Source organism: Balaenoptera musculus, chromosome 15 (assembly GCF_009873245.2).
Source record: "Balaenoptera musculus isolate JJ_BM4_2016_0621 chromosome 15, mBalMus1.pri.v3, whole genome shotgun sequence".
NCBI lineage: Eukaryota > Metazoa > Chordata > Mammalia > Artiodactyla > Balaenopteridae > Balaenoptera > Balaenoptera musculus.
Window position 1 is genome coordinate 29,807,246 of NC_045799.1, and position 23,567 is coordinate 29,830,812.

The 23,567-nt window shown below is 43.0% G+C and overlaps 1 protein-coding gene across 1 annotated transcript in view; it reads left to right on the top strand.

Annotated features, from left to right (window-relative positions):
• TMC2 (transmembrane channel like 2) overlaps positions 1 to 21,311 on the top strand; it is an 87,677-nt gene extending 66,366 nt beyond the window's left edge. The window contains 5 exon segments of the mRNA XM_036826531.1: positions 4,428 to 4,553; positions 7,925 to 8,003; positions 8,853 to 8,964; positions 21,110 to 21,208; positions 21,211 to 21,311. Coding sequence (XP_036682426.1) covers positions 4,428 to 4,553; positions 7,925 to 8,003; positions 8,853 to 8,964; positions 21,110 to 21,208; positions 21,211 to 21,311 — 517 coding nt within the window.
• The last annotated feature ends 2,256 nt before the right edge of the window (positions 21,312 to 23,567 follow it).

A 23,567-nucleotide genomic window follows, 5' to 3' on the forward strand; every position in this document is an offset into this window, starting at 1 on the left:
ATATTTTAGATTCCACATATAAGTGATATCATATGATATTTGTCTTTCGCTTTCTGACTTACTTCACTTAATATGATAATCTCTGGTTGTATCCATGTTGCTGCAAATGTCATTGTTTTGTTCTTTTTAATGGATGAGGAATATTCCATTGTATATATGTACCACATCTTCTTTATCCATTCATCTGTCGATGGACCTTTAGGTTGTTTCCATGTCTTGGCTATTGTGAATAGTGCTTCTATGAACATAGGGGTGCATGTATCTTTTTGAATTATAGTTTTGTCCAGGTATATGCCCAGGAGTGGGATTGCTGGATCATATGGTAATTCTATTTTTAGTTTTCTGAGGAAGCTCCATACTGTTTTCATAGTGGCTGCACCAACTTACATTCCCACCAACAGTGTAAGAGAGTTCCCTTTTCTCCACACTCTCTCCAGCATTTGTTATTTGTAGACTTTTTAATGATGGCCATTCTGACCAGTGTTAGGTGGTACCTCATTGTAGTTTTGATTTGCATTTCTCTAATAATTGGTGATATTGAGCATCTTTTCATGTGCCTACTGGCCATTTTTATGTCTTCTTTGGAGAAATGTCTGTTAACGTTTTCTGCCCATTTTTCAATTGGGTTGTTTGTTTTTTTGTTGTAGAGTTATATGATCTGTTTGTATATTTTGGAGATTATAGCTGAGGATATTTCTAAGTAAAGTGTTGAAGGTGCAGCCTAGATTCTTCTTGCTGTTTATACTAAAAATGTGAGAAGAAAGAGATAAATTGAGGAAAGAACTGATAAGCAAAAAGGAACCAGGACTTGATGATTTGGGAAATTCTCAGACTGTCCAGTTTGCAGAAGACTCTAAAAACAGATCCACTGTTAGGAAAGCATGCTCTAAGGAGAAAGCCAAGGAGGAGGCTGGACAACCTTTTGCTAGTGCTTCTGAAGGATCTGAATATTCATTCACACAGATGATTCTTTAAGCATGTAGCTCGGATCCTCTCAACCATCTCAGCAGAGGCCAGAAATAGAAATGGAATTATCTGGGAAAGATCTGTGTAGGACGCTCTTGTGTAATGGACTGAATTCCCACAACATACTTGGAAGACCCACCAGGTATTTGAGATTGTTGTATGAGCAGTATCACAGCTTGGACTGAAAGGGGCAGAGAAGAGACAAAATGAAGGAAAGCTGTTGGACTCCAAATATTCTATAGTCAGTAAACAGGCTGATCAAATCTACTCAGCTGAAACCTGTGCTACTCTTCAAGAAAAAGGAAGGGTGACTCCAAGGCCAGAGTCTTGGGCCTGGAGGGCAGAGCTGCAGGCAGGCACAGAGGGTTGAGCCAAGAGAAAATTATTCTCAGACCTTTGAAATCTAATGGAATTTGGCTGATTGGACTTCAAAATTGCTGGGAACTGGTGATTCCTTTCTTCCTTCCATTTTCTTCCTTTTGGAATTGGAATATCTATAACTGTTATCCTATGGCTGACCCACCATTGTATTTTGGGAGTAAATAACTTGCTTTCTAGTTTCACAGCTCCACAGATAGAGAGAAATTTTGCCCCAAAATGGATCATACCCAAAGTCTCACCTACACCTGATTTAGATGAGATTTGGGACTTTTGAGTCCATGATATTTAGATGAGATTTTTGGACTCTGAGTTGATGCTGTAATAGGTTGAGACTTTGGGACATGTAGGGATGGTGGTGAATATATTTTGCAGGTGGAATGAGTATGAATGTTTGGAGGCCAGAGAGCAGACTGGTGGGCTGAATAATGGCTCCCAAAGATATCCAAGTCCTAATCCCTGGAACATGTGGATGTTACCTTATATATCAAAATGGTCTTTGCTTATCTGATTAAGGATGTTGAGATGGGGAGATTGTCTGAATTACCCAGATGGGCCCTAAATCACGTGTCCTTATTAGAGGGAGGCAAAGAGATATTTGACTGTAGAAGAGCAGTAAGTGATGTGACCTTGAAAGCAGAAAGAGATTTGAAGATTCTATGCTGCTAGCTTTGAAGATAGAGGAAGGGGCCATGAGCCAAGGAATGCAGGGAATGAAGCTCTAAAAGTTGAGAAAAAGAAACAGATTCTTCCCTAGAGCCTCCCTCTGAAAGGAGAGCAGCCCTGCTGACACCTTGGTTTCAGTCCAGTGAAACCATTTCAGACTTTTTGACCTCCAGAACTGTAAGAAAATAATTTGTATTGTTTTAAGCCTCCAGTGTGGTAATTGGTTACACAGTAGTCACTGAAAACTAATGCATCATCTAATACGTCATAATTCAATGACAAAATAATCCACATTCTATTGTGACTTAAGCGTCACATTTGAAGTCCACTTTTCTTGTTTTTACAAAATGGGTATGCAGTAGTAATTAAAAAAATAATAGGGATTTCCTGGCGGTCCAGTGGTTAGGACTCTGCGCTTTCACTGGCGAGGGTGCGGGTTCAATTCCTGGTCGAGGAACTAAGATCCCGCAAGCTGCAGGGCACAGCCAAATAATACTACTAATAATAAATTAAATGTTATAATATGGTGATATGCATGGCACTTGAAATGCTGTCATGTTATAACTACATCATTGCAATTTGTAGTGCGCTGTGCAACAGTACTAAGCATCGAGATGGCCACAGATGTTTGCTAACACTCATCTCTGCTATTATAGCACAAAAACAACCAGAGACTATACATAAACAAATGAGCATGGCTGTGTTCCAATAAAACATTTACAGACACTGAAGTTTGAATTTCATACTTCAATTTTTTTTTTAATTTATTTATTTATTTTTATTTATTTATTTTTGGCTGCGTTGGGTCTTCCTGGCTGCGTGCGTGCTTTCTCCAGTTGCGGCAAGCGGGGGCTACTCTTCGTTGCGGTGCGTGGGCTTCTCATTGCGGTGGCTTCTCTTGTTGCGGAGCACGGGCTCTAGGCGCGCGGGCTTCAGTAGTTGGGGCACGAGGACTCAGTAGCTGTGGCTTGCGGGCTCTAGAGTGCAGGCTCAGTAGTTGTGGCGCACGGGCTTCATTGCTCCGCGGCATGTGGGAACTTCCCGGACCAGGGCTCGAACCCGTGTCCCCTGCATTGGCAGGCGGATTCTTAACCACTGCACCACCAGGGAAGCCCCAACTTCAATTTTTATGTGTCACAAAATATTATTCTTCTTTTGATATTTTTCCAATTATTTAAAAATGTAAAAGCCATTCTTAGCCCACAGGCCTTATAAAAACAGGTAACAAGCCAAATTTGGTCCATGGGCCATTGTTTGCTAACCCCTGATTGACACATAAGAGAAAAATGAAGCTTCTAGATGCAACATTTTGGAGGGCACTTATAATTTGACAGCCCCATACTCAATGTTTTATATGAATTCATGTCTATGTCCTCTAAACAATCTGAGACAAATGCTGTTATTATATTTATAATACCATATTGTATATACTATTTTATTATTGTACTATATTATACGGATGAGGAAACCAGGGCAGAGAAATTTTCAGTATCTTGCCCAAAGATATCAAACCTCTGCAGCACTAACCAACAGAGTTTTCTATATGAGGGAAAAAAATCCACATCAAATATAGTAGCTATTAGTCACATGACTCCTTGAAATGTGTGACTAAGAAACTGAATTTTTAATTTAATTTAATTTAATTTTAATAACCACATTGAAAAGTACAGCTCTAGTGGGGAGAGTGAGAGTATGAATACAGGCAGAAAGTGAGTAAGTAAATTGTCCATGGTGTCCCACAGCTAATAAATGGAAGAGAGAGGATTTAAATCGGGAATTTCAAACCATAAATTACAGTTCTTGGCACCAAAGCTACCAACCAAAAGCCAGGAGCAGACAGTAGTCTCTGGGCAGGTATTTGTGGAAGGCAGTCTGCATAATGGTTCTTAGGTATTCGAAGAAAATCAAAATTACTGTTGTGAACTGTCCAAGAGCCTGCCCTAGGCAATACTGGAATTCTCATCTGAAGACTAATTGTAGGTATTTTTGAGTCACCATGAGGCTGTCCATCACATCAGTATCTGGAGAGCTGCCTCCAGGCCCAGGGACCCAGAGGAAGCTCCATGTTGGTCTCGTAGCTACATCACAGGCCATTTTCTCCCATGAGAGTATAGGAGAACACCCATTTTCATCTTGCCGAGGAAGGTGCCAGGCACAGGAGACCAAGGTAGTTTGAGAGGTTGTGAGCCGCCGAGGACTTGAAGCTGGGGAGCCAGGGTGCTGAGGCAGCTCTAAGCCCTCGCCTACAGGGCAGCCCCGCGTGGGGGCTTTTTCCACTGCAGTCCCTGTGGAGAAGAGCTCTGTTCTTCCAGGAGAGTAGTTGTGAGTGGTGGCCTGGACCCTCCAGGGTATGTACACAGTTGTTTATGCCATATGAGCTTCACAGCACGCTATAATGTATTCTCTCCTCTTTCCAGTGGGAAAAACAGAATGTATGACGTCATCCAAGAGACAGTCGAAAACGATTTCCCAACCTTCCTGGGCAAGATTTTTGCTTTCCTCGCCAATCCAGGCCTGATCATTCCAGCCATCCTGCTGATGTTGTAAGTTAGCCAGGGGCCATGGCTCTGCCTCGTGGAAACCTCCCCGAGACTTCCTTGGCAGGTCCTTCTTTCTTGCCCTCTCAATCTGGATTTCCCAGAAGCAGATCCTCAGACAAAGACTTAAACGCAATCTAAATTGCAACTGGAGGGGGCAGTGTGTGTAGGGAAGTAAGACAGAAAAGGGACAGGAAGGTGCATTCTAACTACTGGGGTGACTTTAATCCTGCTGGGAGTTCTGGGAAAGTGTGCCTCTGAGTTATCCTGCTCAAGGGTGAGGGATCCGGGGCATCTGTAGACCAGTTCCCATCCATCACTGGTTGAGTGCTGCTGGGAGATGTGGAAGGGAAGAGGCGTTGGTTAATTGCCTGGCAGTTTGTGCCAGCTGCCTTCATGGACAGAATGGTTTCCGAGTGTGGGGCAGGGCTTCAGGCACTGGCAGCTGTAAGTCTTTCAGTGAGCACACTGAAGATAGAGCCCAAAGCATAAGGTGAGTACTGACATTGTCTGCAGCACCCTCCAAAACATCCACTGGAAATATCAAAGACCCCTTCCCCAAGAAAGCTGAGGCCTGATGCAGCCTGTCCCTGGCTGGGCCCGCAGGATTTCTCTACAGAGCACCCCATGCACTAGAGTGTTCGGTGCATTTGTCACCATCCCTCTCACAGACTGAAGATGTGGGTGGGCTTGGCGATCTCTGTATCCCCAACACCAGCCCCATGCCTGGGGCGTAGGAGGCAAACAATGAACGCTCAAGGAAGGAACAGGGCAGGAAATTGTGAAATATTCCTAACGTACAGAAACATACAGACAAGCATGTACAGGATCACAAGATTAAACAGATGTTAACATTTAGCAATATTTGCTTCAGATCAGTCTCTCTTTTTAAAAGAAATAAATGTTACACTTCAAGCCCCACCCAGTCTTTCTCTCTCCCTCCCTCTCCAAAGGTGACCACTATTTGGATTAGTTTTCCTCATTTCCAATCTGGACCATTTAATCACGTGTATGTACTATTGTTTTCTGAGTTCAAAAATTTTTCATGACTCGTTCAGACTACACAGCTTTCCTCACTCACATTATGTTTGGGGAACTTTTTCATGTGGATCCATGAGCACACATTTTCATGGCTCCACTGTATTCCATTGTGTCACAAAAATAATCAATAAACAATCTATAATAGGAATAGAAAAGAGTTTTATCTGAGCCAAACTGAGGACTATAGCCCAGAAGACAGCTTCTTAGATAACTCTGAGAAGTTGCTCCAGAGAAGCATGGTTTTCAGCACAATTTTATATCTTGACAGAACAAAGAACATTAAACAAATCAGGGATACATTCCTTCAAGGTTTCGAAAAAATAACAGATCAGCACATACACAGTGAGTCAGTACGGCCTTGGCATCTGGGAAGGGAATCTTATCATCAAAGGAGGACCAGCATTGGAATCCTAGGAAAGGAGACATTTAATCTTTATTTTTCACATGGACATTCTTTACTTCTGGTCAATGTGCCCTTTTCTTTCATAATTAAAACAGATATAGGAGGTCCCTGATGGCCTAGTGGTTAGGAATCTGGGCTTTTACTGCCGTGGCTCGGGTTCAATCCCTGGTCAGAGAACTGAGATCCCGCAAGTCGCAAGGTCACCAAAAAAAAAAAAAAAGCATATGTACAATGTATGCTTGATAGGTCACAAGCAGGCTACTTTAGTTAGCATAAAATTCAAGTTAGCTCATGTATAAACCAGAATGACTTCCCCATACCTCAATATGTGAAAATTTCTTTTATCAGTTGTGTGATCAAACCACAATTTGACCATTTCTCTGCATAGAGATAGGTTGTTTCCACTTTTTTGCTATTGCAAATGTGCTCCTTATATGTCTCCTTGTGCGCATATTACAGTTTTCTCTAAGATAGACTTCTAGAGGTGGTATTGCTGGGTCATAGGTATGTGTTTCTTCAATCTTTGAAGACAGTGCTGAATTGTCTCCCAAATAGGTGTATTTCCTTACATCCTTGACTTCAGACATCCTCTGCTTCTAGTCCTGGCATGAAGGAGGGCTGACATGGTAGTGACAACCACCTGAGGAAATTCTGGAACCCAGACACCAAACCTGACCTTACGGGGGCGGCACAGGGAAATACTAAGCTTGGAAACAGCCTCAGGAGGGACACAGCCACCCAGGAGCATTTTATCTTCTCTGATCTCTGGCTCCTCCCTAACAAATGGGCTGTGAATTAGGAGAGAGGGCGAGGCCTCGTGGGCGCCTTCCCAACAGATGGTGGTTCCTTGCCTGTCCTCCTTCTGGCCTCTTGTCGCCCACGGTCCTCTGAGTCTTTGCTTCAGGAAGCTCACGGGACAGCCTCTGACCCACACTCTGCCAAAGGCAGCGTGGTTCCTCCCTTCTGCCTGTAAGAGAGCTTGAGGATTCAGCTGAAGTGGCTCAGGGCAGCCCCACCCTGAGGGCAAGGATCAGAAGACCCCAGCTGGAGCAGCCGGGGCTTGAAATGCAGGAAGAAAAGTGACAGATAAGGACAGGCTGTCGGAGCACCCAGTCCAGGAGGCATCTGGGGCTTTTGTGGCCCCTCCTTCTCAGGTGGTACATCCAGGACAAGCCCCAAATCCTAGATCCTGTGAAAGGGAAGCCCAGGCTATAGCCTCAAAGGACACCCAGCCACCCAGTCAGCCAGTGGGGGCTGGACTCTGAAAACCACAAGCCCAGGACAGACATTTCCATCAGTGCACCCTGGGTAGAGGGCCTTTGGGGTCTATGCAGTTGTGTTTCTAGGCAAGCTTGGAGCAGGTCACTTAGCACCTCTCTCTCCTCTCTCAGCACTTGAAGACTTTGGCGTCAAATGTGGTCTCCGACGAGTGCAAATAGATAGGGTGGCCTTGGGCAAGTGACTTAACCTCTCTGCATTCCAGGATGCTGACCTGTAAAGACGGGAGTCATCCTTTCTTCTTCACAGGGTTTCATCAAAACCAGTGAGATGTGGAGTGGGATGCACATGGCTCAGAGCCTGGCACAGGGCAGGTATCCAGGAAACACAAGCAGCTGCTTCTGCAGACAAGAAACCCTGCCTCTCCCCTGCCTCTTCAGGTTTCCCAGAAGAGGACTGATTCCTTTAGCTAAGCTTTATTAAACACTCTGAGAACTAGAAATGTGTTCAATAAAATAAAGAGAGAACAGGGATGTCCAAGACCTTGTCAATGTTAAGTGGAGAACTTAGGATGGTAAGACCTCCCTCCACCCTGCCCAGAGGCAAAGCCTGGTCACCTATTCCAGAAAGCCTGCTGTGATTCCTCAGGAAGGGTGTCCAGCTCTTGCCATTTTCCAAGATCACAGTACCCCCGGAGCATGTTTTTCTCTTGCAGCCTGGCCATTTACTACCTGAACTCAGTTTCCAAAAGCCTTTCCCGAGCTAATGCCCAGCTGAGAAAGAAAATCCAAGCGGTGAGTCTGTCGGGAGTTTTCATTCAAAAAGATGTTATGTTTTTGGTTTTTGCTAATTTGCTCTTTGAGCCCAGTTATATTCTTTAAATGGCTTTCTTCTAAACCAAACCCCAAATTATCTGCATGGTAGGAAGCAGCCTTGAGAGACTCAATGACATGCATTTATATTCTGAGGGTATTTGGGAATACATAACAGTAATGACTTAAATTTTGAGCGGTTGCTAAAGAACAGGAGAAACTCAATAGATTAAACCAATGTTCATACACAGTAAAACCAGTACCCACAGTAATTCCTACCTATTAAAACTAAAACTAGAAATACTAAAGAAAACAACATTGTCAGAACAACATAGTGTTTGTGCCCCATGACCTAAGGAGTCTCTTAAGTCCCCTCCACACTGGGGCAGCCTCTCTCAACATCCGCTGACACGCTGACTGCCTCTTCTGCTCTCCCAGCCCCCAACCCTACCTTCTTCACGTGGTAAAGGCTCTACACCAATCCTCCCTAAGCCCTGTCTTCCTTGCTTCCTCACCCCCTCTTCTGGAACTAATCTCATCAGCCTCACTGCCAGTTCCCCACCCACACTTCCTTCTGTTGCTCTCACTGTCCTCCTGCCCAGGTATAGAAAACCACTGAAATACAGGATTGGCAGAGGTTCTGTCCTCCCCTGGCCAGATGTTCCTTCAAATGCCATGCAAACCTGAGTCCCAGGTGCCCTCTCCAACCAGCGGTGAGGACAAGAACCGGCTACTTAAGGTGGCTGCCCTCTAGATCTCACCATCCTGGGCTCCGAAACTCAAACACTCATTTCCCTGGCCAGGATCAACCTTTCATTTTTTTTCCTGCAGCTACGTGAAGTTGAAAAGAGCCACAAATCTTTCAAAAGCAGAGCCACAGCCAGAGATTCAGAGGACACAGCTAAAGGCAACTCCAAAAATGCCACCCAGCTCACCAAAGAAGGTAAATTCTATTTCATGATGATTACTTTTACAAGGTCACGTGGGAAAGTGTAAAGAGCAAATGCTGTGAAATCAGATACATCTGGGATTGAAATCAGATTTCTGGCAATTATTAGCTATATGAAGTTGGGGAAAATAAAACAAGAGTGAATCACAGGCAACCTCGCGGGTGGTACAAATGAGGTGGGATTATGCGTGTGAAGTGCTACACAGACTTCCTGGCACAGAGAACCAATGAACGTGAGCTGGTAGGAGGAGGAGGAATGTCTGTAAAATGGGGAAATACCAGGGTTGTTTCCCTCATTTCTATCCCGAGTCTCTCACCACATTTTCTGTGGTGATGGTTCTTCGTCATTTCGTCTTCGTTTCTGAAATGACTTTGTCTTCTTCACTCTCACTCCTGAGTCTGTCATTTCCCGTGTCATATCCTCTTAATATCTGGCTATTTAACCCAACGAAGGAGCACGATTTGTGTCCCATCCAGATCCCTTTAGGATGCTCTGAGGTTGGCTGACAGGAATCACTGCTGCCAGAGTTGGAGGAAGTATTTGTTTTGTGTGCTGTTTTAAGTATTTTCTTTAGGAGGAGAAATAGGGAGATTTGCATCTAGCAGCTGCTACTCCCACCAGAACCAGTTTGTATTCTCTTAGAAAAAAGAGCAGCACTGGAATAGCTAGAATAACAGGGTGAGAAAAAGCCACACATATTCCAAAAAAGGTGCCACGGAGCTTCAAAGGGAAATAATCACAGACCATCTCTACCTTGGGAGTGAGGAAAGGTCAAATTGAAAGAGACCATCTCTGAGCTGATCTCATTTTCCAAGGATTGTCCCTGTGTCAAAATTAAAGTATCAATATGCGGTAATTTTGACCTTCGATGTGGAAATTGAATGAGATGCACAAGAAATGGCTGAGAGTTTAGGAGTTAGAATTTTTAGTGCAGAAATTACTTATCATTTATTTGATGCCTTTGTAACATATAGGCAAGACTCTAGGAGAAGAATTTAAGCACATAGCAGTATTTCCCTGAAGATGAAAATCCTCAGTTCTTGAGCTCCAGTAGTGCAGAGAGTGACTGTAGAAGCAGATCAGGAGCAAAAACGGGCACCTGTGTGTATCCCTAGCAAACACTTGTTGATATTGGAATAGCAACAAGTATTGAAATAAGCCATAAACAAGTGGATGTTACAAAAAGAGGACAAGAGGTCTGTGTCAATGTAGAACCTATTCCTGGTGAGTCTCCAAAATACATGGAAGGCATTTCAAAGCTACAGACATTCTTGTCAGCAAGATCAGCTGCAGTCCATCGATAGCTTGGAAGCCTCGTTCAGAGATGGAATGCAGAAGAACGAATGGCTGGCACTTATTGTGGAGCTTAAGAAAGTGTTTTTTGTGGGGTTTTTTGTTTGTTTTTTTATTATTTATTTATTTATTTTTATTTTATTTTATTTTTTAAAAACTCCCCATTTAATTTATTTTTATTTATTTATTTTTGGCTGTGTTGGGTCTTCGTTTCTATGCGAGGGCTTTCTCTAGTTGTGGCAAGTGGGGGCCACTCTTCATCGCTGTGCGTGGGCCTCTCACTATCGCGGCCTCTCTTGTTGCAGAGCACAGGCTCCAGACACGCAAGCTCAGTAGTTGTGGCTCACGGGCCTAGTTGCTCCGCGGCACGTGGGATCCTCCCAGACCAGGGCTGGAACCCGTGTCCCCTGCATTAGCAGGCAGACTCCCAACCACTGCACCACTAGGGAAGCCCTATTTATTTATTTATTTTGGCTGCGCTGGGTCTTCATTGTGGCATGCAGGATCTTTAGTTGCAGCATGCAGACTCTTAGTTGTGGCATGTGAACTCTTAGTTGCAGCATGCATGCAGGATCTAGTTCCCAGACCAGGGATTGAACACTGGCCCCCTGCATTTGGAGTGTGGAGTCTTACCCACAGGACCACCAAGGAAGTCCCTGAAGAAAGTGTTTGAATTCCCTTAATTTTTCCACACAGGGCAGGAAATGGAGTAAATGTGATACTATGTTGTCATATCACCAACAAAAACAAGACAAAAAAATGGAATGGACGTATTTGGACACCGATGGAAGGAAAAAATAGGTTTATAAAACATTTTACATGAGAAAGCAAGAAACTTACATTGGTTTGACAGTGTCCATTCATGTCCCCATGATCGTGGGAGGCCTCGGCCTGCAGCAGCTTTAAGCAAGGTTTTGGTTCCTGGCCAGAGATTAAGTTCGGGTTGCAGCAGTGAAAGCGCAGAATCCTAGCCACTAGACAAATGGTCAGTGATAAGGCCCTGGCCCTTCAGCTTTGCAGAAAAGAATTCCCACAAAGAAGGAAAGTAGTGAAACAAGTAAAGTGTTTATTAGGAGGAAAAAGAGTACAGTACTTGTGGATAGACACACGGGCAGGCTCAGAGTCACGCCCTTGTGGTAATTTAAATCACTTATATGGGGCATTTCTTCTGGGTTTCCTTTGGCCTATCATTTTGATTTGCCTGGTTCTGAGTCTGTATTTGGTATATCTCTGGGTCCTCCCCTGTGTGTGCATGAGCATCTTTCAGCCAAGATGGATTCCGGCAAAGAGGCCTATGGGTGGCCTTGACATCACTCCCCTTTTGACCTCCAAGGAGCTTTCTAGTCAGGAAGGTCTCCTTGACTTCAAGAATGAGAAATATGTGGTCTTTTATCTCTTATCTGGGCAGGGCCCAGCCTCCTCTCTTGATCATCCTGCTATTGATATTTTGGAGTTTCTGTCCTTGGGGAATGAACTCTAGCTGCTTACCCCTGGGGGGGCCCCATCTATCTCCTACCTCACCTACAGTCCCAATGTTCCTGTCCACCTTACCCACTCCCTTCCCCTCTTTTCTCTACTAGCTGCTGATCTAAAGTTTGCCCCTCTCCAAATTTGAATTTTTTATTACAGACCTAAAGCTCTTTCTTTCCATTTTATGCTGATTAAGTCAATATTACAGTATATGAAAGGGTTATCTGAACACATCAGTGGGACTAGGGTGTGGGGGAGAGCTGAGGAAGATGGTTATTCTTTCCCTGGAAAACTCCAGTAGCCTCTGTTGCTGCCCTCATTTAGCTTCTCTTTCTTGAAGTAAGCACTAGAATGACACTGATGTAACAAACAGGCCAAAAACAGCTAATGGCTCAAACACAATGAAACTTTATTTCTCACTCCATAAAGTCCAAATTGGGTGTTTCCACTTGATGGTCACTTTCTTCCCAAGTGGTAATGTTAGCGCAAGTTCGTGTGCCTGATGCCAAAATATTGGCTCTCTGTGCACTGATGCCAAAAGGAAATACGAAGACAGAGTTTTGGAGGAACGAGAAAGAGTACCTTTATTCTTTGCCAGGCAAAGAGGGAACACAGGGGGCTAGGGCCTCAAGAACTGTGCTCCCCTCCCTGGGGAATAGAGAGAGAGAGAGGTTTATGTCCCAGGGCTTGTGGCCTGGGGTAGGTGATAAGGCTCAAAAGTAATGAAGGTCTTGCATGTTTTTCTTTTCTTCTGCAAATATACAGCCAATGCTGGCCTCAGGCGGCTCAGCAACCAGATCTGGTGTCCCTGAATTTATCGTGACCTTCTTTTTGAAATGCAGAATGCTACAAGGGAGTATAGGGGGAGAAGAATGCCAGGTGCAGAGAACAATTCCTATGGAGTCAGAGAGTAATTAGCTTTGTTTAACTTTGTGATGGACAAGTCTAGCTACAAGTGTTTGTTAGTAGTAACTGCCAAAGAATAACCAGGATTGCTTAACTCTTTCAGGCCTGTTTATGCTGTTTCCCCAGCCTGTTCATTGTTTCCTTATTTTCCTCGTTTATCAGAAAAGTTTCATTTCTATTTAAGAAAAGTCTCATTTCTATTTTTGCTGCAACAAATTCCCCACTGCTAGTTCATTCCCTCCATATCAATGGAGGAAGGGAAATGGGCATCGTTCTTACCTGGCTGAGGACAAAACTTCAGTTTTGCTCCATTTGACAAACATCAGCTGTCCAGCCCAGGGGCCCATCTATCTCCTACTTAAATCACCCCTGAGATACATGAACCCCAAGAAATCTTTATTGATAGGATGAGAGATGATGGTCTGTCTTCTGTAGCTTCTTCAGACTGGCAAGGGGCTCATATCATAGACCTTACCTAGTTGGGGTCATGGAGCTCTCGCCTTGTCTCATTAAGGGGCCCCAGGGTGACTTCTGTTGTTATTTTGGCAGGATCTGTTCCGAGGAGTGGCTGGAATCTCTGTATCGTGATTATCTTGATGTGAACCTGTTGTATTCTGGAAGAGACAAAACTTAACAAGCAGTTTTAAAAAAGGCAGAGGCCAAAGATCAGGAAAAGAATGACTGTAACCAGGGGCCAAAGCAGGAATAAGAACCAAGTTACATTTGATAACAATTTTAATTGTGGTCCAGATAGAGTCAGTGTTTGGGTTATCCTGTCCAAAGGAATGGAGCCATTTGGCATGGTCATATATAGTTTTGATGTCTTTTCTATCAGCCCAGTATGATTGATGTAGGTGTAACAGACTCAGAAGTAGTTGGAGGAGTGACCACCTGAATATTAATAGACAGAATAGATCTTAATTCTTTTTAGGAGAATGAGGCTGAATCCTAATCTAGACTTGGCACTTTGAGGAGACTTGTAGCCAGGTAGCCAGTTGTCTAATTTTAGCCAAGTAGGTTTTAACCTTTTATGTGGTATTAACATATAATAAACATATAAACCAAAGCAGTTGCCACTGTTAGTAATTTTAGTGTTTTTCTAGGTATGAGAAAATTCAAGAATTTGGGTTTATGAAAATCCTTACCTGAAAATATCTAACTATCTGAAGGCCTGTTCTGTCAGTTTTTCCCAGAGCACAGAGTGCCTCATTTCTGATCTCCCCCCTGAACAGAGTTCAGGGGATGTTGAAGCAGGGGGTGTTGAAGGTCAGCAGCTGTAGCAGCTCATGATTTAATCCTTGTAGAGGTAGACTGCAAGTGTCAGTTTCCAGTCAGCAGGGCCCCTTCATGGTCATAAGTTCGACCACAGTTTGGGGGGCATTTTATGACCATTTCATCCCATGGTGCTAGGAATGCTCATTCCTAAGTCTGGTAAAGATTTTGTTGATAGGCTACTCAATGTGCTATTACTGAATTAGGCTTTACTAGTAGCAAAAAGTCTCTGGACCACCTGGCTTACTAGTCTCTTATGGTCCAGGAAAATATTCCCTCTTGTTGTTTCTTTCCATATATAGAGTTACACTATTACAATCATTGATCTCATATGGAACTATATATCATCATTTTATCAGAGGCTCAGTCACACATTTGGTAATGCAGGAAACAACAATCTTGTAAAATAGACAAAATACAAATAACATAGCTAGCAGTATTAGTAAAGTCATAAGTACGAATTAAGCCAAGAACTTCCATGAGGTGTGGCCCAGTATATCCCACGTCATCTGACTTAGTCTGTTCTGTACCAATCCTTATCTTTCAGGGAAATTGTATATTGGCATTGTCAATATACAATTAGGGGTATATACACCTAATATTGTATACACCTATCTTGTATATATACAATATACAATAAGGCACCCAGCCCAATTTTCTAGTGTTACTAGACTGATTATCCTCAGTATAGTCTGACTGTTTCTTTAAATTTAAATGACCATAGGCTGGTGTTAATCTCCTGGTTGTAGATCATGGAGCATCTGATCTTCATCTAAAGATTGATTTTTTTTTTTAATTTTTATTTATTTATTTATTTATGGCTGTGTTGGGTCTTCATTTCTGTGCGAGGGCTTTCTCTAGTTGTGGCAAGTGGGGGCCACTCTTCATCGCAGTGCGCGGGCCTCTCACTATCGCGGCCTCTCTTGTTGCGGAGCACAGGCTCCAGATGCGCAGGCTCAGTAATTGTGGCTCACGGGCCCAGTTGCTCCGCGGCATGTGGGATCTTCCCAGACCAGGGCTCGAACCCGTGTCCCCTGCATTGGCAGGCAGATTCTCAACCACTGCGCCACCAGGGAAGCCCTAAAGATTGATTTTTGAAGTTAGGCTTCAGAAACACACTTAGAATGTCCTTCTGACAGTTTAATTAACTTTTGTAACAATATAACATAACAGCAGGGAACTATCTGAGAAATGAGTCTTAGTAAACACAGACCTTAATTAACAAAACTAGAATCTAATATTTAGGGAAACATAATTTTTTCTAAAATTATCCCAATTTCTATTAAACATAGCCAAGACTAATTTGTTTTTAAAATTAGTGTGGTCCATTGACCACATAGGTTTCTTTACATTGACTCTGGCATAATTCCTCAGAAGGAGTCTCAGACTAAATTTCCAAAGTCCTCTCCAGGCCAAGAAAGCCATGCCAAAGGCCCGCCATCCTAGCTGGATTTTTCTCTTCTAGAGGTTTTTAAAATACTTTGAGATTTTTGTATCTGTCAGGAGACTGTCTTCTTTATTTACCTGATAAGGCTGTTCATTACCCAACGGTCTCCAATTTTTTTCTGCGGGACCAGGCAGAGAGAAAAGAAAATTGTTTTAATTTTACCCACAGGTATAAATTACCAAATTGTTGTAAACCATAAGTAGCTTGAGGAGAAGAGCTTCTTTATATCTGAAAAACAAAGATTAAAAGCCAGTAATATGTCAGACAAAAAGTCATAAAAATTATCATCATATTTAGCAGTTCATTTGATCCCATGTAATTAATTTTTGTTCTGTTTGAGTCCGGTTTTTCCATTAGTTCTGTTGTCCTTACCTGATGATTGAGGATGATAGTGACCGTGATAATTCTTAAGAAGTTTGTGAAGTTTTTGTTAAGGCTTGTGTGATTTGTCCACTGAAGTGGGTGCCTTGATCACTGGAGATTGTAGAAAGTATACCCCAAGTGGAAAACACATTTTAACCTTTTTTTTTTTTTCATTTTGAGGGCATTAACCCTGTAGCCAGGGGAAGGCTTTAACCCATTAAATAAAAATGAGGTTTGTCAGGGAGCCGGGAAAAGTCAAGCAGCTGTCTTGGATTTTCCATAGCCCTGACTGTTTAATTTACAGCTATTGTTGACCCATTTTGAATTCTCTGACTTAGGAGTAGACTGTTGCCATGCTACAAGGACATCAGGATAGCAAAAGTCTGACAACAAGGGGTTAATTTTTGTAGTAGCAGAATGAACTTTATCTACGTGGGTCATAATCTTCATAGGTCATTGTGAAATAATACTTATTTACTTTATCAAAGTAACAAAATATTTTAAAAACAAATATAAATCACTTAAAGGCAAAGAAATGTACACAGTCTGTTATCAAAAGCAGCATTCCAAGAAAACTTTGTTCTCTTAACAGAGAACCAAATTCCAGTCTGGTACCAGCTTACTGTTAATCACAAAATGTATTTGCCTAATTAATCTTTAATTTAATCTTAGAAAGTCCTTTCTATAAATCTTGAAGAGGTAGCACTTTTGCAAATGCATTCGAGTGAAAGCGAAAGTGTCTATAATGACAAAAGATTTAAGAAGGCATGTTTAAAATCTGATTACAATGCAATTGACAAAGTAACTTGGTTACTGCTGTGACGTACAACACTTTAAGATGATAACTAGAATTATGACTGATAACATTTTACCCGGACATATCAGAAATTTAGGAATCCCATATAATTTCTAGAGTATCTATATTAGTAACATTTACCATGCAATATAACCTAAGAAGATTTGTTGCTCATTTGACAATATTTCGCATGTAATTTAACATACCAAATCAACCTAATTAGTTTAATATCTCTCCTTGGGATGTTTTAGTATCTTATTTTATTTGGCAGTGGCCTAGTTATTCAATAAACTTCCATCATTTAACTTAATTTAGCACTACTCTAAATTTTCAAGTCGTCAAATATCTGGAGAGATTATTCTTAAGTAGACTTTCCTAAACATAATTATTCCTAAAAAGTTTACCCAAAGCTCTTATCTCATTTGTTTTTTCTTTTTAATTTAGTAGATAGAGATTTATTAGACAGAGATCTAACTTGTTCTTTTTAAGAACTAGGGAAAATGTCATGGTATGGATTATACTACTATTTATTCAACCATTCCTCTGTTAGACAGTCATGCTGTCTCTGAGTAAGAGTGATGCTAGCAAGGCAGTCTCCTTTAGCAAAGCAAACATTTGGACAAGGCATGGGGATAAATTGAAAGACTTTGGGGAGGCATGGATTTCAGAGTTTGGAAGACTTTCAGGAGTAGAAGTGGGTTGAAGTCAGCTGTAGAAGCATGGTTTCTTGGGTCAGACTGCTTGGCTGACTCTCAGAAATTTATTCACAGAGGGACGTTATCTTTTTTTTTAAATGTCTTCAACATTTTATTCCAATAAGTATAGCTTGTATTAAAAACTGCTTTGAAAGATGTTGCTATTTAAAGAAACTGGGTAAAGGGTTCACAGGATCCCTTTGTATTATTTCTTTTTTTTTTTTTAATTGGGGTATAGTTGCTTTACAATGCTGTGTTAGTTTCTGCTCTACAGTCTTATTTGTATTTTCTTTCTTTAAAAGTTTCTTCACATCGAGTTACTTTCCTTGTTGACAAATTTGCAACAGATATAATAAGATCTTATTTAGCTTATATTAAACCTAGGCACAATAAAAGTATACTTAATGTTGATGACTCTAAAGACATGTCTATATTAATTAGATCAACAAACTTAAACATTAATACCAGTATTAATTTAATATTGAATATTTCCCAGTTCACGTGAACCTGAAATTCATTTAGCTTAATTTCTCTTGTATTTAGAATTGTTTGATTTGTAAGCACTTACTTTTCTTTTAAGCCAATTAAATAGAGCTCATTTACAAATTAACCTCAGCAATATAATCCAAAGACAAGAACACATACTGAGACATACACAGGTATCCAGATAGACAGAGATCTCATAGCTTCTGCTTGAGATTTAAAATGTCTCTTTGCCCCCCCCCCTTTTTTTCTTGGCTTGAAGTTCTACTAATTAACCCAAGGCTGAAGTCTCAGGCAAAGTGGGCCGTGTTTGTATCTCAAGGACATGATAAGTGTTAACTTCAAGCTTTCTCCTAGGCATATTTTTATTCTCTCAGGGTCAGAATTCTGAAAAAAAGTACTTCAGCAAGCTAGCTTTTTCTAATTGCACATGTAAAAAAGAATTAGTTTGGCAATTTCAGAAAAAGTTTTATTTTAACCAATTTTCTCCAGAGTCTAAAGAATATTATGGCCATACTGTCAAAAGAAAATCATCTTTCCTTTCTGTAGTCATAGTTTCATAGCTAAAATATAGACCAAATCGTACTTGAATTGGCCCTAATAACAGGGGGAGACTGGCTGATAAAATGTTGTCCTAGCAGGGATTGTTTCTCTGGGGAGGTGGGATCTTAGTTTGATCAGAAGAATCTGGAACAGTAAGGGAACTTGCAGGAGTGGGGAAAGCTTGGTTCCCCCCTGAGAGTTGGGAGGAGTTAAGAGGGGATCATTTATAATGTTAGGAGAGATTTTTTGATTCCTCAGGCTTTTGATTACGGAGCCACATAGAGCAGGATTATGATAAAAGGGGCATAAAGTCCTGAACATAAGGGAACCTCAGTCCATTTTCCCATCCTGTGGCATTAAAGATCTAATTGTAAGAGATCCATTTTCAGGCCATTTTTTTTGTCACTGGATGATAGCTATAGGTCGACCAGTCAATTTAAAATTTTCCCCAAGAGGTTCCCAGGTGAGGGTGGAACCTTAGAGGAAGCACTTCCCATTTTAGCTCAAGCAGTTAGTACCAGATGTCTGCACGCTCAAACCAAACCTCGTTAGTGGAAAGTCACACTCAAAGTAAAACAAGCGGCAAAGAGATGCACAGATATCAAAAAGCCAAACGTCAGAAATGCCCAAACGTGACTTCCAAGTCCCGCTAAGCCTGTGATGTTTGTCCAAAATGGCACCTTACAAACAGAATTCCCCTTTACAGGGAGAATTCCCCAAATTGGAACTGAAGTTCCCCAAACAGACAAAGTCAAAAGACCTCAGTTGTGCACCCCAGAGGACTTACCAAAATGCTGGCGGGTGTGTCATGACGTACCAAACACCCTCTTTCTGATATTCCAAGAGTTAATGTCTTCTCAGAGTAGAAGTCCGAGCTGGCACAGGGAAGGGAAAAAGAAGGTGTCCTCAAGGCAAAAAAAAGCTTCAGCAGCTTCTAGGTCAACCTCTCCCCCATTCTCCACCACAGCCTCAGAGTTCTGCAGCCAAGAAGGCGGGTCAGGTGTGATCGGGGCACGGCCCTGAGGCAGGGAGTCCCTGGTGATCTGGCCTCAGAGAAATCCCGCAACCCTCGTCTCTCCTGAAGGAGGCTGGTGTGGAGAGAGATCCCCAAGCCTCCGATCAAGCCAAGGGGCCCTGCAGGGCCACCTGCCCATGAGAAGATCCTGGACGAGCCCCTAAAATTTGATTCCAAAATATTGACTCTCTGTGCACTGATGCCAAAAAAGAAATATGGAAACGAGAAAGAGTAGCTTTATTCTTTGCCAGGCAAAGAGGAAACACAGGGGGCTAGGGCCTCAAGAACTGTGCCCCACTCCCTGGGGAATAGAGAGAGAGAGGTTTATATCCCAGGGCTTGTGGCCTGGGAAGGTGATAAGGCTCAAAGTAATGAAGGTCTTGCATGTTTTTCTTTTCTTCTGCAAATATACAGCCAAAGCTGGCCTCAGGCGGCTCAGCAACCAGATCTGATGTCCCTGAAGTTATTGTGACCTTCTTTTTGAAATGCAGAATGCTACAAGGGAGTATAGGGGGAGAAGAATGCCAGGTGCAGAGAACAATTCCTATGGAGTCAGAGAGTAATTAGCTTTGTTTAGCTTTGTGAAGGACAAGTCTAGCTAGAAGTGTTTGTTAGTAGTAACCGCTAAAGAATAACCAAGATTGCTTAACTCTTTCAGGCCTGTTTATGCTGTTTCCCCAGCCTGTTCATTGTTTCCTTATTTTCCTTGTTTATCAGAAAAGAAAAGTCTCATTTCTATTTAAGTCTCATTTCTATTTTTGCTGCAACACGCCCGACGCACAGTGAGGCCAAACAAACTGAAACGTCAGAGTTTGGAGCAGAGAAAGGTTTATTGCAGTGTCATGCAAGGAGACAGGTGGCTCATGCCCTAAAAGTCCCAAGCTCCCCAGAGGGTTTCGACAAAGCATTTTTAAAAGCCAGGTGAGGGAAGGGGGTCATAGGGTGTGTGATCAGCTCATGCACAATTCTCTGATTGGCTGATGGTGAGGGAACAGGGTGGTGTCACTGGGGTTAACACTATCAGTCCTTAGGCTCCAGGAGGCCTGGGGCTATGTTCTCATGGTCATCAAGTAGTTAACCTCTTCCATTTGGTGGGGTGTTTTCACATCTGTAAAACAACTCAGGAAATGTGCGTCAAATACTGTTATCTAGGTACTTCAGAGAAGAGGTAAAGCAGAGGATATGGGGGAAAGCCTGTCCCAGGAAGGCCCCATAGGGTCCTGCTCGGTTACAGTGATGCGGGGAACCCTGGCTCTGTCCGTCCTGTGATTCTACGTGCATCAAGCTGGGACGGGAGGGAGCCTGGAGGTCACACATGGACATGGTCCCCATCAAAGCCACAGGCCATACCATCCACGATGGAAACTTAGTCTATTTCTATGTCCCTGGAACTGGATTTGGTGAAGAACAAGCCAGTAATTGCCCCCAACTCAGAGCTGAAGGAGAGAAACAAGTAAGCGAAAGAGCTGGAAATGGATCTGATTAGCAGGAGCACCATTCTGGGGCTGATCCAAACAGTTTCCACAACCCTATCACCATATTTGACCCTGGTAGCCACCTGTGAGGCTGTTATTATGCTCCAGTTTTATTCTCAAGAAAACCAGGCTCACAGAGTCTAGCCTAAGGCCAGCCTTCAAAATCTAGTTCTCCAGACAGCTCCTCTTACATGGCTGTTTATGCCAAGACTAGGCCAAGGTGCACCTAGATGCCTGAGGGTGATCCGACCATTCTCACATCACTAAATAGGACTGAAAGCTAATGACAGCACAGGGCAGCTCCAGAAAGCTCCAGTTCCACACCAGGAAACTGTAGGGAAATCTCCCACATCCTCATTCTTGTCTTGTTCATTTTGCAGGGACCGCACATCACCCTGCTAGCCCAAGCCAGACCCTGGACCAGAAGGCGCAGGGCTCTAGGGCCTCCAGTTCTGCTGGCAGGACTGTGTCACCTGCCTCCCAGCACCCCCTGGCGTCAGACCAGACTCTGGCCAAGCGCAGCCTCAGGCTCGTCCTTGGAGGTCAGCCTCTGGAAGGAGTGCTCAGAAACCTCCCCACTGACAGCTGGGACTAATGGAGCATGGTCCTGGGGCTGATCCTTGGGCCCCCACCGGCTCACCTCACCCCCAAAATCGTTCTCTCTTCCTCTCTCTTCTCACACACATGCATATTCTCCCTCTTCTCAGTGAACATGGAAACCTTGATTACTCAGTCTCAAGCCCTTGTTAGCTACCAAAACAGGAGGACAATGGCTTTATCCACCTTTTAGAAGAGTTGAGCCTTCCCCTCACTAACTGCCCTTCCCTGTATCTTGGCTCAGGCAGCTCTAGACCTTGCACTCACAGCGGTTTCCCTCGGCTCCAGACTTGGGAAGAGGGGGCAGGACCATGACCACCATCATAGACTTTTTGCAAGGAGCCCATGTTGGGACAGGTTTCTGCCAGCCCCATCAACTGGGAGGAGGTTGCAGAGGGACCCGCATTCCTGATCACCACCTCTATCCAAAGGAGGTGAGTCAGTGTAAACAAAAGGTTGAAGAAGCCGATGAAAATAAAAGTAAATGAACTGAAGGCCAGCCTTGGTGAGTGGGAAGATGGTGATTCCCCAGAAACTAGCCGGAGGGGAGCTGATGCCATCAAGCACCAAAAATGCACTGGAGCCTCCGGGGCAGCAAGGCAAGGAGAGAGAGCAATGTGGTTCTCCTTATCTAATTGAAGTAAACAAAATATTTCTCAGGGCATAAAAATCTTTCTCATGCACAAAATTCTAAAAGCAATTTGATTGTTTATTGTAAAGGGACACGGAAGATGGTTTTGGGGGGAGTTTCGCAAAGGGTGCAGTGCAGAGCCTTGTCTCCGGCAACGCTGTGTGTCACATACTGGTTCTGTGCCGAAGTCTCGTGGGGGCATTAGCCCTGGAGGCCAGACCGCTGAAGAGGCCTTGCCAGCAGGGGCAAGTATCAGCAGGGTGCCAGTAACAACCCAGGACTTCCAGTGGTTACCCTCAGGCTTCCAAGGTTAACCAATATCCCTACACACCCACCACAAACACAGACAAATTATCCTGTTCTGATGACGCACAATTTTATGTGAAGGAATGTATTTGTTATCCGTTGTTGCATAACAAATTATCCCCCAAACTTAACAGCTTAAAACAATAAACATTTATTATCTTGCACAGTTTCTGTGGGTCAAGAACTTGGGATTGGCTTCACTGGGCAGTTCTGGTTCTGCATATTGCAGTCAAGATCTGAGGCAGGGCTATAGTCATCAGAAGATTTGACAGGGCTAGAAGATACGTTTGCAAATGGCTCACTCACAGCTGCTGGCAGGAGCCTTCGGTTCTTTGCTGGCTATCCGCAGACTTGATTACTCCCCACGTGGACCTCTTCATCGGGCTGCTTGGGTGTCCTCACAACACAGCAGCTGATTTCCCCCCAGAGCCAGTGATCCGAGACAAAGCAAAGAGGAAGCCACAATGCCTCTTATAACCTGTTCTAAGAAGTTACACTATCAATTCCACCAGTTTCTATTCATTAGAATGGAGTCACTAAGTCTAGCTTACATTCAAAGAGAAGGAAATTTGGCTTCATCTCTCGAATAATTTTTGGACATATTTTAACAGGAGATTTCCTAATTCGTATAGTTACCAGATCTCTATCAAGAAAACGCTAAAGCTTTTTTGAAAGACATCCATCAGAGGATTTGTTAATGGCGGCTCCTGCGACTGTCAAGCACAACAGGAAACTAGGTAAGCTAGGGAGTTGGGTAGAGAAAGAAGGCAAGGGTAAGAGAGGAGGGATGTTCATGTGGTGTGGCTTTACAGCTGGGACATGTCGTTAGAAAACTGTCTAAAGTGTGCTTTCATCTCTGCGTTCTCAGGTTTGATCTTCCAGCTAATTCCATCTTAAAGCTTCGCTACTCAGCCTATCCAGGGGTCATCAAGCATGAAGACCGCTCTTCCCTCCTTCCCTCTTTCCTTCCCTTCCTTCCTTCTTTCCTCTCTTTCTTTCTTTCCTCAGCTCACCTAAGAATGATTTGAACTAGAAAGTCTATTTAATAATTCATCCGTAGGAATATAACTGGTATCTTACTGATATTACCTTAGTTTGTCTGTGAATTTGTCTTACTGGAGGGAAATGAAAGAGACACTGAATTTTTCTGTCAGACACTATTTCTACAGTGATCCTTTCATTTCTAATAATATACATGCTCAATGTCCATAAAGAGCTCCATTATACACAGAACCACATAAGTAGGAACACACTTTTGCTGAAGATCAAGGGGGACACCTGATCACCCTGTGACTCACACACTC